General features: G+C 39.1%; 1 protein-coding gene across 1 annotated transcript in view; it reads right to left on the bottom strand.

Moving 5' to 3' along the window:
* Positions 1 to 337: 337 nt before the first annotated feature.
* Positions 338 to 18,015, bottom strand: part of LOC140484587 (glutamate dehydrogenase, mitochondrial) — an 80,471-nt gene continuing 62,793 nt past the window's right edge. Inside the window, exons 10-13 of the mRNA XM_072583066.1 lie at positions 17,266 to 17,389; positions 13,481 to 13,572; positions 7,084 to 7,146; positions 338 to 3,386 (exon numbers count right to left, since the gene is read on the bottom strand). Of these exons, the coding sequence (XP_072439167.1) occupies positions 3,267 to 3,386; positions 7,084 to 7,146; positions 13,481 to 13,572; positions 17,266 to 17,389 (399 nt within the window). The 3' untranslated portion in view covers positions 338 to 3,266. The remainder of the gene's footprint in view (positions 3,387 to 7,083; positions 7,147 to 13,480; positions 13,573 to 17,265; positions 17,390 to 18,015) is intronic.

The raw sequence follows: 18,015 nt of genomic DNA on the forward strand, positions 1-18,015 counted from the left end.
GCAGGTGTAGCAGTACGCAAGTGGGTTTCAGGGAGTGAGACAATATTGTTTGAAATGACAAATCAGGTGGGCAAAATAATAAAACAAACATGATTCACACTGGCTGACTGCAGTAAGTGATGAGCATGATGTCCAGGCAAATGAGGAAATTACACTGTCCCATCATGGTATCCATATCATGGAAATAACTTGTAGCACGGTAAGCAATTGCCAAATTCAACCTTTAAAATGTGTAAGTTCACAAACTGCTGTAAGTGACACTAATACTTTCTGAGAGTAATGTACAACCTGATTTTTGCTGAAGTAGTTCAGAGATCAAACAAGTCGAGAAATCCACTGTTGCTCAGATTTGTTTTATTGCCTCTAAAATAATTAACATTTAGCTCATTTCCAATCCAAAGACCTCCTGTATACTCACACACTCCCTTTGATTATTGCACTTTTATTAGTCTCACATGGACCTCTAATCTTGTTTTGGGGGAATTTTCTAGTTTTCAGCTACTTTAGGATTCCTATCCCAAGTATTCAATCAAGTGATTTCAAAATCACCTCAGCATTGTTAATAAATTCTTCCAGACAGTAACCTTTAACATGTTAAATATTTCATCCTTTAAATCCAGTTTACATGCTTCAGAGATCTTGCTTCTTTAGCTGCATTTTAAAAAAATGTCATTTGGCATCTACAATATTAATTTCTATTTTCCTCTTAGCTTCTTCACCTGCTCTTTAACTTAAAAAAAGGAGAGATTGGCTTGGTGGTCTGTTTCATTTTGCCTTCTAAAGGAGTCGAGTTCCACTGATTTTTCTATTGTTTTATTAATCCATCTCCGGTTTGTCATATAGTTAGTTCTTGGGTAGTGCTCACAGAATAGGATATCTTTGAAAGGTATTCCATTTGTTAAAGTTATAAAGATCAAGCCCCTCTGGCAATTATATGCATGTTCTTCCCATTATGTGACTTCATCCCTTTTAACAAGTTACATACCAGAGTTTCTGGTCAAGCCTGGCTTGAATTTGAAGATAGACAGGAATGCTCAGTAATCAATGACATATAAAGCAGTTGAGTCTCAAATGGTGAAATTGGGCAGCATCAATTTCAGCACAATGTCACCAAAGCAAAAGAGAGGATTAATGTAAGAGAACTTAGTGATTATGCACCGACACTTCTGAAATGTTAAGAATTTAATAATTTTGTCAATTTACCTTCATGCAATTACAAAGAATGTAGAAAAGAACAAAATTTAAAAAAAAAGGTTCATCTGGCACTTGATTGCACCCAGAAAGGGGAATGCCAAAAACAGACAAATTTGACATGCTTAATCCTACAGAATTATGAAACATTCTTTCGTCTCCTTTTGTCATACACAATTCCATTCTGAACATTCACCAAGGTCTCAGGAGCTAGACAGGCGGAGGAAACCTGCTACAAAACATCCACAGAAGACGACATCATTAGCAGTCTACGGTTTTTAAATTGTCCATTTTAACAAACGGATCAGGGCAGTTCAAAACCTGGTTAATAGGGGATTGTATTTTGAAAAAAAACCCAACTTTTACATCTTTACAAAGTGTTTGAGACAGGACTGAAGGGAACTTTGATGAAAGACAGCTGCAGGTTTCCAATAAGGCAGACAAAATTCAATGTGCTCACGGTCCTAATTGCTACACAAAGTTGGGGAGTCATGTTTGACCTCCAAAACAGAGAAAACATTCAAATAAGTTTTTAAAAAAAAACTAAAAAAAAATCTTCTGACTTTACAGTTGCAAATGAATATTCTATCTAGAGAAAATGCTTTTATAAAAAAACAGATTTATAGTAAAGTTGCTTCTGTACTTGTATTGGTTGCTGATTATGGGTGTTCTGTCCTATTCATAATGGAGGCTGGATTCCATAGCACTAATTCAAAAAATATGTAGCTGCACAAGTTATTTGAAAGTCATGATTGCCAGTGTTCATTTGTTTTCTGAATTTCACTCTATCCTAATACCAGAGAAATGTCTATTTTGAGACCACACTAAGTGCTTCCACTAATGGGCTCATTAGTCAGGGCTCCTAAATGCACTGCTCCATTGTTCCTCTGAAACCAGAAGAGCAAGGTCACTGTGCTATAATATAAATGCAATTTGAATAACATTGACTTCTTTGCTACATAAGTAAATAGACAAAAGGAAAATAAAAACTGGCTGAGAACATCCTTTACTCAAAAAAAATTGTGCTTCTCTGCAAACCTCCTCATCCTTAATTCCACGTACTCTTTTGCCAACTTCACTGAACGGAAGTTAGATCCATTTTATGTAAATAGAATCCTAACCATGGCCACATGTTACTGTACAAGTGCGCTGTCTAATGTGCATGTACCCTCTCCACTTCAAGCTCCTGGAGTTACTGATTCCTACCACTATCCCATCATGGCCAGTGTCACAATAGAGCCTGATGTTTAATCCAAAATGCACAAGTAAACTTTGTAGCAAGATCAATAAACCACAATTATTACACTTTTGGGATTGAGAAGAATAAAAATGTAAGGATGCAAGCCTTCCTGCTAATTTTGTTTTTTTCCCATCTATTACAGCAAATCATGCGCACAGGGATTAAATATAACCACAATTAGGAAGGAGAAATAGTGTAATGTTAGCTCTCTGAAACCCAGGAGCACCTTTGGCTCATTTAAGATAGCTTGTTAAAATAAGTCATCAAATATGAAATTATAGCAAACCAATTTTAAAAAAAAATCTGGCAAAAGCTTAACTACCCCAAACGAATATGGTTCTTTTCTGCTTGATACACAACAGAAGCCAAAAATAATAGAATTTTGATAGAAGTGCTACAGATAACCTTGTGACACCTGGGACAAACAGACTCCGAAAACAAATGACAATCAAATGACCAGACAGCAAACAGGCTTTAGAATCTCCCGTGAGCATATTTGTCAATTTAATGAAATTGCCAAGGGGGTTTGCTAGCTGGAGACCACAAATTGGATGCTACGCATTGAAAAGCTCCTCCCTTAAGTAAAATGTTAACGTGGCTCCCACTTGCCAGCAGTGCGAGATCATAAAGATTTCTATAAGCCTTAATATTGGCTTGTGGGTTATGTTAATTATTTAACCTATTCACTAATTCTGGCAGCTTCTATTGGAGAACAAGTGTTCGTTACTTTTTAAACCATTGGAAAAGAAAATTTTACTGTGTAAACGTTTGACATGTTAGGCTGAGGAAAGGTCGAGGCAGGTGGGGGCTTCATAAAGGACGGACAGTGCAAACTCTATGTGAAGGTCAGACCAGCCTCGTTATACACCTTGAAGACTTTCTCGATAGCGTTGACATAGGCAGCTGTTCTCAAATCCAGGCCCAGGTTATATTTCATCCCTGTGCGCATGATTTGCTGTAATAGATGGAAAAAACAAAATTAGCAGGAAGGCTTGCATTCTTACATTTTTATTCTTCTCAATCCCAAAAGTGTAATAAATCTACAGCAATGACAGCCTCTGGCACATCACTCTCCTAGCCACTCTTAATACTCACCATTTTAAATTAAGCACTTTTAAAAAAAAAATAAACCTGGTCAGGAGATATCTCACACTCCTGGAGCAGGGAGGGAACTTGACTACCTCCTGGCTTAGAGGTAGGGACACAACTACTGCACCACAATCACCCTCCATTTTCAATTTAGAAGATAATTTGCAAGTCACAATAGCGACCTAAGTCGTACCAGGTGTGTCCAGGTACTGTCTACTAAAGACCTTGGCTCACTGTGCAGTCACATGTCCTAGAAAGTGCATTAGCAAGGATATTGTTAGAAAAAAAACTGGAGGGAGAAGAGAAGATCATAATCTCTGTTTCTTCCAAGAGCAAAGTCTCCACTTTATTGTAATTTTGCATTTTGCTCTCCATTCATGGCAGAAAACTGTTGCAAGAGATTTTTGTAAATGGAAAAATGCTACAACACAGAGCTGCCTTTGTTTAACAGGTTGCTATTCAATTGCATTACAATGCTGGACAGAGGATTCTTTCCAAAAAGCAACACTTAAAATTTGAACATTTCAAAATTAACAGGCATGGGTGATTTGGAAGAATAATTCTAAGTGTCTAAACAAATCAGAACAAGTCCCCATCATGAAGCACTCCTTAATTTGTCCTTGGCAAGCTTGGTGGGCAGGAGGGTAGGCCAATTTTACAGTTTGCTGGCTGTTTTCAATGGCTTGTCAAGTAACTCAACAGTTTTGCAAATTTAGTGCAAGGAAGCCATCAGAGCATATTACTTACGTTTGTGTAATTCCCACTAATAGTGGGCAAACTCAACATGTGATTCTAGATAAACAGTCTCTGTTGTTTCACGTAGGGAGGCATCCATTCCCCACTCCCAGCATTGGGAATGCTAGTCATTTTAAAGGGTTTATAAGATACATGCGCCCAAACCAAAGAAGTAGGTCACATATAATGAAACATGCAATTTTAAAGAATTAACAGAGGAGTACTTTTGTCATGTCCTTATTCTCAAAATGGAAAGGGATTTACAGAATGTAATTAAAACAGTTACTTCTGAAGCGATTACAAGCCATCTGTTTGGAGCAGAGTGCTCTTAACATCTATTGAGAGGGATTAAATAAACAATTGTTAACAGTAAACCAAATAGACTAAGTAAATATCTGGAGATTCCAAGGCTATAGTCAGTCTACAGGCCTTTAAGATGACACACTTAGCTCAGGAGATCATATGGATGCAGTGCACAGACTGCATTACAGAGTCTGTTAGGAGGCAGAATGAGACATGCTAACAGTGAGCCACAGCTTGGATGCTTTCAATTTCTCAGCATTTTTTCTTTCAAAGTGCATATAATCCATGTCAACCAAATTTCTTAAACAATTCAGAGTTTATGCAAATAGAATATCTGTCATCCTCCAGCATTTGACTCAATGAAAACTGTCACTGGAAAAGCGCAGCTAGTAAGGCAGCATCTGAGGAGCAGGAAAATAGTGTTTCAGGCATAAGCCCTTCATCAGGAGCACAGGCCAGAAATTGCCAAAATAAATCCCATTCCTGCATTTGAAATCCCCTAGAATGTAGCTTCCAACGAGAAACACATTAGGGAATAACCCTTAAACCTAAAATGTACTGTGGAAGAAATGTACATGGACTATGTTTGTTTTAAAAGTGAATGGATTCCAGTTGGCTAGAAAGAGAAATTTGGAGAGACATCTGTTCAATCTCAAAACTAGTTTAAAGCTCTACATAGAAAAATTGCAATTAAATAGCATCTTCTTTGATCGGAGGATGTTGTAAAGTACTTCACAACTAATTTGTGCACAGGTAAAAACAGTTGTACTGATTACAGATAGACTTAATTTCCAAGACTCACGGGGAGATATTACAAATGTCAGTTTTTAAAATTATTTTTTAACAAGTGTTTCAATTCCATAAAGTGAGCAGGTTAGGGGTACACCAATTAGCATTTCTACCTGGATTCAAGGCCCATATGATTCACACTGCTGCCTAGATAAATTTTGGGAAGAGAAAACGTCCATTCACATTCTCAGTAGTGTCAGATTACAAGGTTTCCAAGACATCACTGACAATTCGGTCTGCAGCCATGTGAAAGGCAGACAGCAGGAGATGGAGGCAACTAATCCTACATCTGAAGCAAACAAAATGATAATGCTGTTGTTCACAGAACTTGGTTGGGAGCCCACATTCAGGTTGAAGAAACATAGTTCCTAAGGATTTAAAAGTAGGTTGGAAGATTTGTTTAGCTTGAACTAAAAGGAAGGAATCTCTAGTGTAATCCTCAATGTCAGTCAGTCCTGGGAATTATAAATTACCCAGATGGGGAAGGGAAAAAAAGGAACATGGATCTTGGGAGCCAAGAATAACTTGGAATAGGTTATTGGAGATTGAACTGTTCTATTTAAAAAGCTGTGTAATATCTGTAGCATAAGGACTTTTGTCATGTGAAAATTGAAATGGGGAAGGGGGTCTTTTCTGGAGTTCAGATTATAAACAGCATAATAGGATGAATCAATATTGTCTTTAATTCATTTGTTACAAGTTTTAGAATCAACTTGTTATCCTTCCAATCATTGGAAATTCAAGTAGCTTTTTAAAGTTATGACCTCTATATTGATTAGAAAAGTGTAATTTATATGACTACTTTAGATCTTGGAATTAAACCTATATCATGGGACTAGGTTAGGTGGGATATCTGGTCGGCATGGACGAGTTGGACCAAAGGGCCTGTTTCCATGCTGTACATCTCTATGACTCTACATAATACTCGGGGGAATGCAACAAAACACGAGACAATGTTACTTTTCAGAAATAATAAATGGGCAAAGTGTTTTAGAGGTAAGTATTGCATTTAATAAGAAATATCAGGAAGTGATGTTACATGGAGCAGAATCTAAACAGGGAGGAAGATCAAAGATTTGAGTACAAATACACAAAATGGTGACAGAGGTCAATGAGGCCATACGAAAAGCAAGCCAAGCGCAGGAGTTTTTTCTAGATGGATAAAAATGATATTGTATTAAACTTGTATTTGAATTTTTGTTAGACCACATTTAGAGTAGTTACCATGTTATAAACCAGATATAGCAACTTTGAAAGAATTAAGGATAATGGAAATGTGGGGGTTATACCTATCAGAAGATACTAAAAAGATACTGAAAACAGAAAGCTAGCTCAATGAATATCTTGAAAATGATGAAAGATTTTGATATTGTGTAGTCTGTGTGTTGCCATTTATGGGGAAGATCACTAGAGGCTATGAATAGGTAACAGTCACCAAAAAAAAAACAAAAAAAGGAATTCAGAATAAACTTCAAATATTTAAATGTGGAATTTACCACCACAGGGGAGTTTGCCATGTAGAGTGATGCCAACAGCATGGGCTCAATTCATGTATTGGCTGTGGTTACCATGCAGGACTCTTTTCCAGTCTCTCCTGTTCCCTAAGGCGTGGTGATCCTCAGGTTAAACACTACTAGTTGCCTCTGTAATGAGACAGTAACCTTATGATCTGATAAGACTATGGCATCTCCACCTTTTTTCTAGCTTCCTTTGCTTAATGTATTTCATGTACATACCTTTGCTGAGCGTTCCATGGTATATGCAAGACCAGAGTGGACAATATCTTTCTCAGAAGCACCCTGTGGAGAGACAAAAGACAAAAAAAGAAAAGAAAGAGGGACGTGTTAACCAACCAACGACAATAACAGCAATTGAGAGAATTGAGAGGGGGCGGGGGGAGGAGGAGGGGGGGGGGGGGGGGGGGTGGGGAGAGGGAGGGAGGAGAGAGGAAGGAGGAGAGAGGAAGGAGAAGAAAAAGAAAGAAAATAATATATATTTCAGTATCTTACCAGAACAAGCAATCTGGCAGAATAATTAGGATTTGCTGTTCTGGAGAAAACAATTTTCATTTAAAATGGCCAAACCCACCTTTTCACACATAGCCTAGATACTGAGGCTGAGGCTGAGGCTTTCTTCAGCACCTCTCTAAAGGAGGCATCTGAAGGCAGACAGGAATACCTCCTGGGGAATAGTCAGCCTCAGATCATTTACTTTCAGCCTCCTCTCTAGAACTCAAAAGTTTTCCATCACCTTAAATAATGTGATTCAAGTTTTGCTCCGGTCTTCTATTAGATTTGACTCAATTTAATTTGGAGCAATTTGGTTTCAAGTTGCTTTCATTCTTATTTTTAAATTCTTAAATAAAATTAAGGTTCCAGAGAACATTTTCTTTTTACATCTGAGGGACAAAAATATATTGTGGACAAACAAACTTTAATGGTGTTAGCCTGACATTGATTCCAAGATCAGGATTTGTTACTTCTGGATATTAGCTTAATTCCATCTTAATTTGGACTTATATTGGCTTTCCCACAACAAACTCTAAAAGGCATTGAAGCCTTGGGGACCCTGCAGACCTACGCACCTCTCAGGAACATCGCAAATGGTTGTTAAATAGAATGACAGCCTAGTCACAGCCTATACGATAGCAGTAAAGCTCAGCTGTCAAAGATTTAGTGTTACAGTCCAGTTGCATTCCATGTTTTCATTCAGCTAAGGTTGTGGTTGTGAACAGACCTACAGGAATGTCAATCAAATTTGTAGATTGAATTTCTGTAACAACAACAAGTTATATGTTCATTTAGTAAGGGAATAATTGACCAGCAGTCGTTACAAAATAAACCTTTTTTTTCAGTGAGCTGTTTGACTTAGAAATGTTCTCAACAAAAACAGGTGGTGAAGTTTACAGATTCCAACAGAATTCAAGACATCTACAGTCTACCTCTAGTACATACCTACCAGACTGTCACTTTGAGGCTGGCTCATTGCATAGTCAGTCACTGAGCTGAGCACATTGTCGACAGAGTTCACTTCACTGAAGACCATGAGTTTTCCCATAGGAACAGCTCACTCAGTCCCTCAATCCCGTTCCAGCGAGAGATAATGGATGCTCTGTATCTCAACTCCAATCAGGATTCAACTCCATACCTCTCAACACATTTGGCCCCCAAAAATCTATTGATTTATTAACTAAACTAGCTACTGCTTTGAGTTCCATACTTTAATAATACTTTTAACAAAATACGATCAAATTCTTTTCTGAATGGCCCAATTATAAGATCATATCTCCACCTTCTGGAGCTCACACGAGAGAATAGTTTCTTGACCTACACCTTCAATTGTTTTCAAAATTGAAATAACCCCAAATCAAATCATTGTGACCAACTCTATTCAATAGAATATCTGAACATATGTGGAGTATGTAAGATCTTGTAATTCACCCCTTGATATTGTGATAACATTCTGTTGAACATGAATGCACTCCTTCCATGACCATCTTGTTTGTGAAATGTAATTGCCTAGAATCATACAATACTCCCAAAGTGATTAAACCAGAGCTTGTTATGAAGGCAGCTTTACAAAAAAAGAAAATAAATGCTGGCTGACCAGTTGCCTTTCCCACCTTTAGTCTGAACTTACTGATTAGAATAGAACGGAGAGCAACTTTGCTTTCTCACGACAGTAACACTGGAGGTGGCTTTGAGAGAGATTCCAAAAGAACAAAGAATCTAAGTAAGCATCATCAATAAGAAATCAATTTTTTGCGTGTCACACTCCAAGTTTGAAGTTTGCAAACTGTGGATCTCAACCTACATCTGACCCCTCCCCATACTGCTCACCAACTCTGGTGAATTTGTCTTTGAAGGTCTACTCGATTTATTTTGTACAAATCTAAACATAATTCAGTGTTACTGGCTTAAAAAGGAAAATCATTTTGAAACAGCATTTAAGTGATGCTTTCCCTCAGATTTACTGCAACAAGTTAAAAGCAAAATGTGCAAACATCATAAAATCTGCATCTGAATTACCAGCATTTCTGGAATCTCTACTTTTAAGCAACACACAAACGGTCACTTCAAACTAATTATAAATGCTAATATAAAGACTAGGTGCCTCTGTTGCATGTAATGCAAGGGATTTTAAGAATGCAGCCTCTGACTAACATGGCAAACATGATACTTTCTAGGCAAGGGTTAAAGCAAACTTTGAGGTAAAATAAAATAGAAGAAGTGTTCAATCTATACCTTAGCATTCGAGATAGAGCCAGGCAAATGCAAGCCTCCACATCAAGATACAGTAGACCAGGAGTAACTGGTTTCCCAGTCGCTCCCCTATAACAAGCTGAAGGGTGTAATTTGGTCTTGACCTGAACACCTCCCTGCAAGCACTATTTAGCAACTCACTGAAATAATTTTTCTTCCAAAATATCACCAAATATAGAGCATGATTTGTGCACTCAGAGGGAACATAAACCTTTGGTGACAGAACTAAAGTATGTTAACAACACTCACAATAAGAAGCAATACACTTTGCCAGTGTCAGTTTCAGCCAGAACTGAACAGACCTATAGAAAGGATTTCTCTCCATAGATGCTGACAGGCTAGAGTCTCTCCAATATTGATTTTATTCGAAAAGTGGAGCAGTCTGTCACATACAATCATTAGAGAGAGAGGTACACTGGCACTTCTATCATTACAGAATCCATTTAAAGTCTACTTAACACATTAGAGTGATACTAATTTCTCAAATTAGGCTAAAGGGCAGAAGTGGAAGTTAGCAAATGAGGAGCAGTTATTTCATTTCCAGAATCAACAATAAAACACCTGCCAATTTTCCAGCTCTTTTCTTCAATTGAGAACGCACCATTGTTGAGCGCGGATGTACAGAATGATTAGAATGGTCTCAAAGGAAAGTCAACAGAGTAGGGATGCAGTAAACATCCTGAGAATAGGGCATATATCATTCAAGACAGACAGGTGGGCTAAACAGGAATGGTCTCTCAGCAAGGGCAGCTATATCACTTATATGCTGGTTGCTGGTATCAGATATTAAGCACAATTGCAGATCCACAAAGTGTTTACATTGTATTAATTCAGAACTCCACTGGATCTGAAATGTAAACAAGAAAGCAGAGACCAATTCAACTGCACAGAGTTAGCACTCCAGACTGATGGCTAAACACAGCAGAGCGTTTGCCAATATGACAACCCTGTAATTCAAAGCAACCAAGTGCTCTGACATTTTTAATGATGTTTATCCAGATATGCACTGACTGCTAAGTTGAAACTTGTAATAAAACAGGTTTTGAATAGTTTTGTGCGACAATGGAGATCTGCCAGTCTATCTGGTCTCTAGGCAACCAGTTCTTCCTTTCATCAAGGAAATGCTTTTATTCAAGGTTCTGAGCCAAGCGCCTCATCCAGAATGAACAGTATTACAATTGTGGACCGATATTCAGAACTGTTAAGACACTTCTTGGAGGAGAAAATACTGCAGATGCAATAAGCTGCATAAGTAGTTACCACATCCAGTTTATATGGATAGTGCTAGTTGTATAAATGGTGGATTCAGCTGTCCAACTTTAGACGAAACATTCTTGAAGGGACTGAGATTTTAAAATAGTGTCACCAGCACTTGCCAGCATTCATTTCAGTATTTTCAGATGGGAATAAATGCATTCCTAAGATTCAAGTGAATTGTCTCCACCCTTTGTTTATTCAATCCATGATATTCAGCCATAAAAGTAAAAACAAAATGAGGAATAAATACTAAAACAAATTGCTGGTACAGCTATGTACACATCACTCAAAACAAAGTGAAGTTCTTGGGATCCAGATGCAAAATGGATGTCTGAGGCATGGCTACATGTGTGGTTGGATCACCAGATTCCTAATCAATTGACTACCACACTCAGTTAAAAACTATTTCCCTCTTAGACCATGTTTGGACAACTCAACAATGATCTGCGCCACACTATTGTACATCATTGAGGAGGAATAGAGGACCTTAACTTAGCAAGCAGGAAGAGATTTTCCTTCAACTTACGCACTTTGCTAATGCAGAACTAAATGTTTTCAGTCAGTCAGTCAGTGATTGTTCAAACTGTTAGTAGCTAGGAAAAAACTATGCTGAAGCTGAGAGATAATGCATTGCCAGGATAGAAGAAAAGCTGAAGGAGAGATAAGAGCTAGATTAGATTCCCTACAGTTTGGAAACTGGTCCTTCGACCCAAGTCCACACCGACCCTCCAAAGAGTAACCCACCCAGACTCATTCCCCTACATTATATTTACCCCTGACTAATGCACCCAACACTATTGACAATTTAGCACGGCAAATTCATTTGACCTGCACACAGAGTCATGGTCATAGAGATGTACAGCATGGAAACAGACCCTTTGGTCTAACCCTTCCATGCCGACCTAATCTAGTCCCACCTGCTAGTACCCGGCCCATATCCCTCCAAACCCTTCCTATTCATATACCCATCCAAATGCCTCTTCAATGTTGCAATTGTACCAGCCTCCACCACATCCTCTGGCAGCTCATTCCATACACATACCACTCTCTGCGTGGAAAAAGTTGCCCCTTAGGTCTCTTTTATATCTTTCCCCTCTCACCCTAAACCTATGCCCTCTACTTCTGGACTCCCTGACCCCAGGGAAAAGACTTTGTCTATTTATCCTATCCATGCCCCTCAATTTTGTAAACCTCTATAAGGTCACCCCTCAGCCTCCGACGCTCCAGGAAAACAGCCACAGCCTGTTCAGCCTCTCCCTGTAGCTTAGATCCTCCAACCCTGGCAACATCCTTGTAAATCTTTTCTGAACCCTTTCAAGTTTCATAACATCTTTCCGAGAGGAAGGAGACCAGAATTGCACGCAATATTCCAATGGCCTAACCAATGTCCTGTATAACCGCAACATGACCTCCCAACTCCTGTACTCAATACTCTGACCAATAAAGGAAAGCATACCAAATGCCTTGTTCACTATCCTATCTACCTGCGACTCCACTTTCAAGGGAGCTATGAACGTGCACTCCAAGGTCTCTTTGTTCAGCAACACTCCCTAGGACCTTACCATTAAGTGTATCAGACCTGCTAAGATTTGCTTTCCCAAAATGCAGCACCTCGCATTTATCTGAATTAAACACCATCTGCCACTTCTCAGCCCATTGGCCCATCTGGTCAAGATCCTGTAGTAATCGGAGGTAACCCTCTTCGCTGTCCACTACGCCTCCAATTTTGGTGTCATCTGCAAACTTACTAACTGTACCTCTTATGCTCGCATCCAAATCATTTATGTAAATGACAAAAAGAAGAGGACCCAGCACCGATCCTTGTGGCACTCCACTGGTCACAGGCCTCCAGTCTGAAAAACAACCCTCCACCACCACCCTCTGTCTTCTACCTTTGAGCCAGTTCTGTATCCAAATGGCTAGTTCTCCCTGTGTTCCATGAGATCTAACCTTGCTAATCAGTCTCCCATGGGGAACCTTGTCGAACGCCTTACTGAAGTCCATATAGATCACATCTACTGCTCTGCCCTCAATCTTCTTTGTTACTTCAAAAAACTCAAACATCATCTTTGGATTGTGGGAGGAAACCCACACAGACACAGGAAGAATATGCAAACTCCACACAGAGGCAGGAATCGAACCCAGGTCCCTGGCACTGGAAGGCAGCAATGCTAACCACTGAGCCACCGTGCCACCCTAAGAGTGAGAAAATCAGTTAGCTATGCTGAATGTAACCCATGTAACGTAACAATGGGCCCAAGAGTACGTGGGAATGTGTGACTGTGCTAAAAGCAACCATGACATAACAGGGCCAAATGTAGGTTGGTAAGCAACATGTAAGGATGCAACCAGGGTCTAGCTAATGAATTCTGTTGAGTCCTAGAGGTGCAGGCTCCCCAAGTGTTAGGTCTGCTTTCTTCACAGACCTGCTGAGTTTCTCCAGCAACTGATTTTGTTTCAGATCTCCAGCATCTGCTGTTTTATTTTGTTATGCAATAACAATTTCAGAATAAGGTTACATTCAGAGCAGCTGTATTTAATTTGAATTACTAGGGGTTCGGGGACAACAATAGCGACGTTGGGGGAATTAAAAGGAGTGCTGCAAGAAACTCACCGCTATTCTGGCTTGGAATTCTGCTGTTGGTACAACTGGTATAGTACCGCCATGCTTGCCAAACTTCCTTTCCAAACTTTCCTGAACAGACACTGAGGAGGAAATGGAACAAGATTATTGATTGGACAAAATCAAAGTTCAGTTAAGTAATTGATGGAAAATTTGCCCCAGGATAGTAATTTCTCCCAGATCCAAAGCCTTTGTAAAGCTTTCAAAGTTTTGGAGGTAGACACAGAAATTTTAAGCAATTGGATTTGCAGAAAGAGGCCCAGCCAGTGGTGTCAGGATGCATTGTGCTTTGCCAGATTCTAATTAATTTGTTTGTTGGCTCAACAGAACAAGGCATCTTCTGATTAAGGATTTCAAATGTGAATCTTCCAGGTTTTTCAGTCATCTTAAGGGGCGGATTAGATTTAGCATGCATGTGCCTCTTCAACTATACACTGTACATTTATGTAGCACCTTTAATATAGTAAAGGATGCCAAGACACTTCATATGAGCACAAACAGAAAAGACACAACCAAATACTTATTCAAACAAATAGGATTTAAACAGAGTTGACAGTTTCGGGAGGTGATACCAGAACTTCAAGCCTCGATATCTATAGTCCCAATTACTGAGAGTCAGCCGAAGGAAGTAGGGAAAATGTACAAGACGCTAAATTACAGACTTAAAGGAGGATTATCCAACTGATTATGGGGGTGAAGCCATATATGGCTTGTTCAGTGATTACACTACAAGACCATAAGAGAGTAGCAGAAGTAGGCTATTCAGCCCACTGAGTCTGCTATTTAATGAGATCATAGCTAATCTGATCATCCTTAACACAACTTTCCTTACTTTTCCCTAAACATAGATTCCCTTATGATTAAAAATCTCAGCCTTTAATATATTTAACCAGCCTCAACAACTGTGGTTTTAAAGAAAACTCCACAGATGCACTACCTTCTCAGAAGCAATTCCTCCTTATGTCTTAAAATGTGAGACCCCTTTTGAGATAACACCCTCTGGTCCTAGACTCTCCCACAAAGAGAAACCACCTTTCTGCATTTATCCTGTCATGTCCAAAAACTTGTATGTTTCAAGAAGGCTGCTCCCCCATTCTAAATGGAATTGGTACAGGTCCAATCTACTCAACCTCTCCTCAGTAATTCTCCAGACATTTGGAAGAAGGGTCATTGGACCCAAAATGTTTAACTCTACTTTCTCTCTCTCTCCACAGATGCTGCCTGAACTGCTGATTTTGTCCAGCTGTTTCTGTTTATATTTCAGCTATTCGTCAGTATAGTAACTTCTCTGAATTGCCTCTAAAGTATTAACATCTCTCCTTAAAATATGGCCAATATGCTGTGTACAGTACTCCAGGTGTGGTTTCTCTAGTGCCCTGTATAATTTAAGCATAGCCTCACTACTGTTGTATTCAATTTTCCTTGTAATAAGTGAAACATCCTGTTAGCTTTCTTAATTACTTACTATACCTGCTTACTGTGAATCATGCATGAAGACCCCAGACTTGCGAAATTTCTCAATTTATATAAAAAGTGTTTTTTTATTCTTCCTGCAAAAAGTTGGATTTCACATTTTCCCGAATTACATTCCATTGGTCACATTTTTGCCCACTCACTTAATCTATCGATAACTTGGTTGCAACCTTGTGTCCTGTTTACAGCTTACCGTCCTACCTATCTTTGTGTCATAAGCATATTTGGTAATCAGACTTTGCCCCTCTTCAATAAGTCATTTATACAAGTTATAAAGAGTTGAGGTCTAAGCACTGATCCTTGCAGCACACAACTTTCTTTTGCAAGCCTGAAAAAGGACCATTTTACACCTATCAACCCTCTACCTCCTGTAGCCAGCTTACCTTCCACGAAAACCAGTATATTACCCCCAATACCATGAGCTTTTATTTCCTTCAATAACCTTTGATTTGTCACTTTGTTGCATTCCTTCTGGATATCTAAGTATAGTACGTCCACAAGTTTCCCTTTATCCATAATATGTACCATCTCCTCAAAGAACTCCAACAGGTTGGTCAAACGTGATTTTCCTTTTACAAAACCATGTTGATTCTCCATGATTACACTGAACATTCCCAAGTGCCCTGCTTTAATCTTTCTAATAATAGCTAACATCTTCCCTATAACAAGTGTTCAGTTGTGTTTCCTGCTTTCTGTCCCCCTCCTTTTAAGGAAAGGAATTACATTCACCATCTTTCAAAGTAATGGAGCTGTCCTAGAATCAAAGGTGGTTTGGACAATTCAAGTCATTGCATCAAATATCTCACTGGCTCCTTCTTTCAAGACCCTCACACACTTTCTTCTTCCCCTCTGCCCTGCTTGCATTTGTATAAACCTTACTATTACTGATTGTTTCCTATTTTGAACAATCATAATTTGAAAAGTGTCTCTCTTCACAGATGCTGTCTAACTTGCTGAATGTTTCCAACATTGTAATTATTCTGGACTTTTTTTCAATATCTGCTTATCTCAATTGCCCCCAAGCTAAGGCACACCTGAAAATTCCAATAATTACTTATGCAGCAGACATTACCTTGTGATTCCTCCCCAGCCTAGCGTACTTTACAACCGTTACATACTTTACAACCCGGTCATCACAAGCTTTTGAAAGGAAGCTCCTAGCTCAGTTAACAATACACGTATGCTCACTGCAGCTGCTCAAATTAAGGTAATGTTTTGTTGTTCAGTTAGTACGGTGTGTGGGGTCCTGTGGTGTCAAACTCAGAAGAATAATGAGCAAAGGAAGGAGCAATCTAAGTGTTGCTGAACTATTGCCTTTCGAATTGTGTTGCTGACTAGTTGACTGGAACCTTTGATAAATTTCAGCCGTCATCTGCATCAGATTAAAATGAAGGACACAGGAATTAGTACATAAAATTAATATCCCTCAACTATTAATGAACACCAAATTACCCACTCCAATTACAACGTATTCAAAAACAGCTCCTATGGTGAAAGATTCCACCCAAGGAAACCTGTGACAGCTGTGGGGAGGAGGGTGACAGTGGGAGATAAAGAGACTATTTAGATAGAAGATTTTTTAAGTAAAAGAAAACCTACCTTAACAATGGTATTTTTAAGGACATAAATCAGGTTAAAAAAAAGCGAGGATTGAAAGGAGTGCAGGTCAGGAATTCTTGAATGGTTTATGCCCAAAACATAGACTCTCCTACTCCGCAAATCCTGCCTGACTTGCCATGCTTTTTCAGCACCACACTAACAAATCTGACTCTCCAGCATCCGCAGCCCTCACTTTCTTGGAGGATCTAAAGGAGCCAAGCAATTGCTAGCACTGAATTGGAACTCTATGACAGCCATGGAAGTTCATAATCCCAAAATTATGCCCAAAAGTATATTGGGGTAAAGTTCCACATGGGTTTGTACTTTCCAGCATCTTAACCAAATGACTATTTGGAGGCAAGGATGGTAAATATTGTTCGGAGGGTCCAAAACAGGTCTTATCCTAACTAAATGTCCATGCCACATTCCAGCAAGAATCAGTGACTAGCAATTAAGAGCAGAACTGCTGGCCGATTCGCTCCCCACTTCCCACACCAACCCTTTCTTGGCCTACAGACAGATACCAAAATGTAATGGTTCATATAGTGAGAGTGATGGCTCCAGAACCTCCTCTGCATCATTTGATTCATTGTGCTGTTAATTATAAATCCAATATGAAAAACTAAGGTCACTTGGCAAAGTTCTCCATGGAGTGTTAGCCTTCACTATTGTATTCCTACGTCTATTCCTACATCATTACTTACTTAGTAGATGGTAGTTGGAGTCACGCTCATATTTGAAAGTCAAACGGCCATAGCTAACATGGTTCAGATTTTTCAGCCACTCAAAATAGGAAACTGTGACACCACCAGCATTCAGATATAGATCCTGCAAACACGGGTAAAAAAAAAGTTAGCCTTCTGATTGCCATGATCCAGTTAGTGAAATTCAGCAACACATTGATGGAGTGGGATTACTCGGAGATCCCATTCTGAGCTGCGCCAATGTAGGGACAGGAGACTAGTTGCTGTGTGCCCCAAAGTTAATAATCATGAAGCTGCACTTTCAGATGTCCCTAATGGACTTAACAGAAACAATTGTCAACCTGACCAGAAGTGTCCACTGCTAAGTCTCTTAAGTGCAATTGGTACAACACAGGGTTTGAGAGAGGACTAGAAGCCACAATGGGTAACTAGGTTTAGATAATTTACAATGGTCATTACAGTGAAGTAATCTAACTTAGGAACACAAACAGAAATTGCTGGAGACACTTAGCAGGTCTGGCAACATCTGTGGAGAGAAAGCAGAGTTAATGGTAAGTTCGGTGATCCTTCTAGATTCAGAGTTTTGAAGGCTCACTGGATTTAACAAGTTAATTGTGTTTTTTTCCTCTACACATGCTGTCAGACATGCAGGTTTCAGACCTCTCCCATCCAAAGTTCTTTGTTTTATTCTAATATAGGGTCTTACTACCTTTTTCAACACTGTTGTTCTTGTTAGATACACATTGTATA

Source organism: Chiloscyllium punctatum, chromosome 13, assembly GCF_047496795.1.
Source record: "Chiloscyllium punctatum isolate Juve2018m chromosome 13, sChiPun1.3, whole genome shotgun sequence".
Lineage (NCBI taxonomy): Eukaryota > Metazoa > Chordata > Chondrichthyes > Orectolobiformes > Hemiscylliidae > Chiloscyllium > Chiloscyllium punctatum.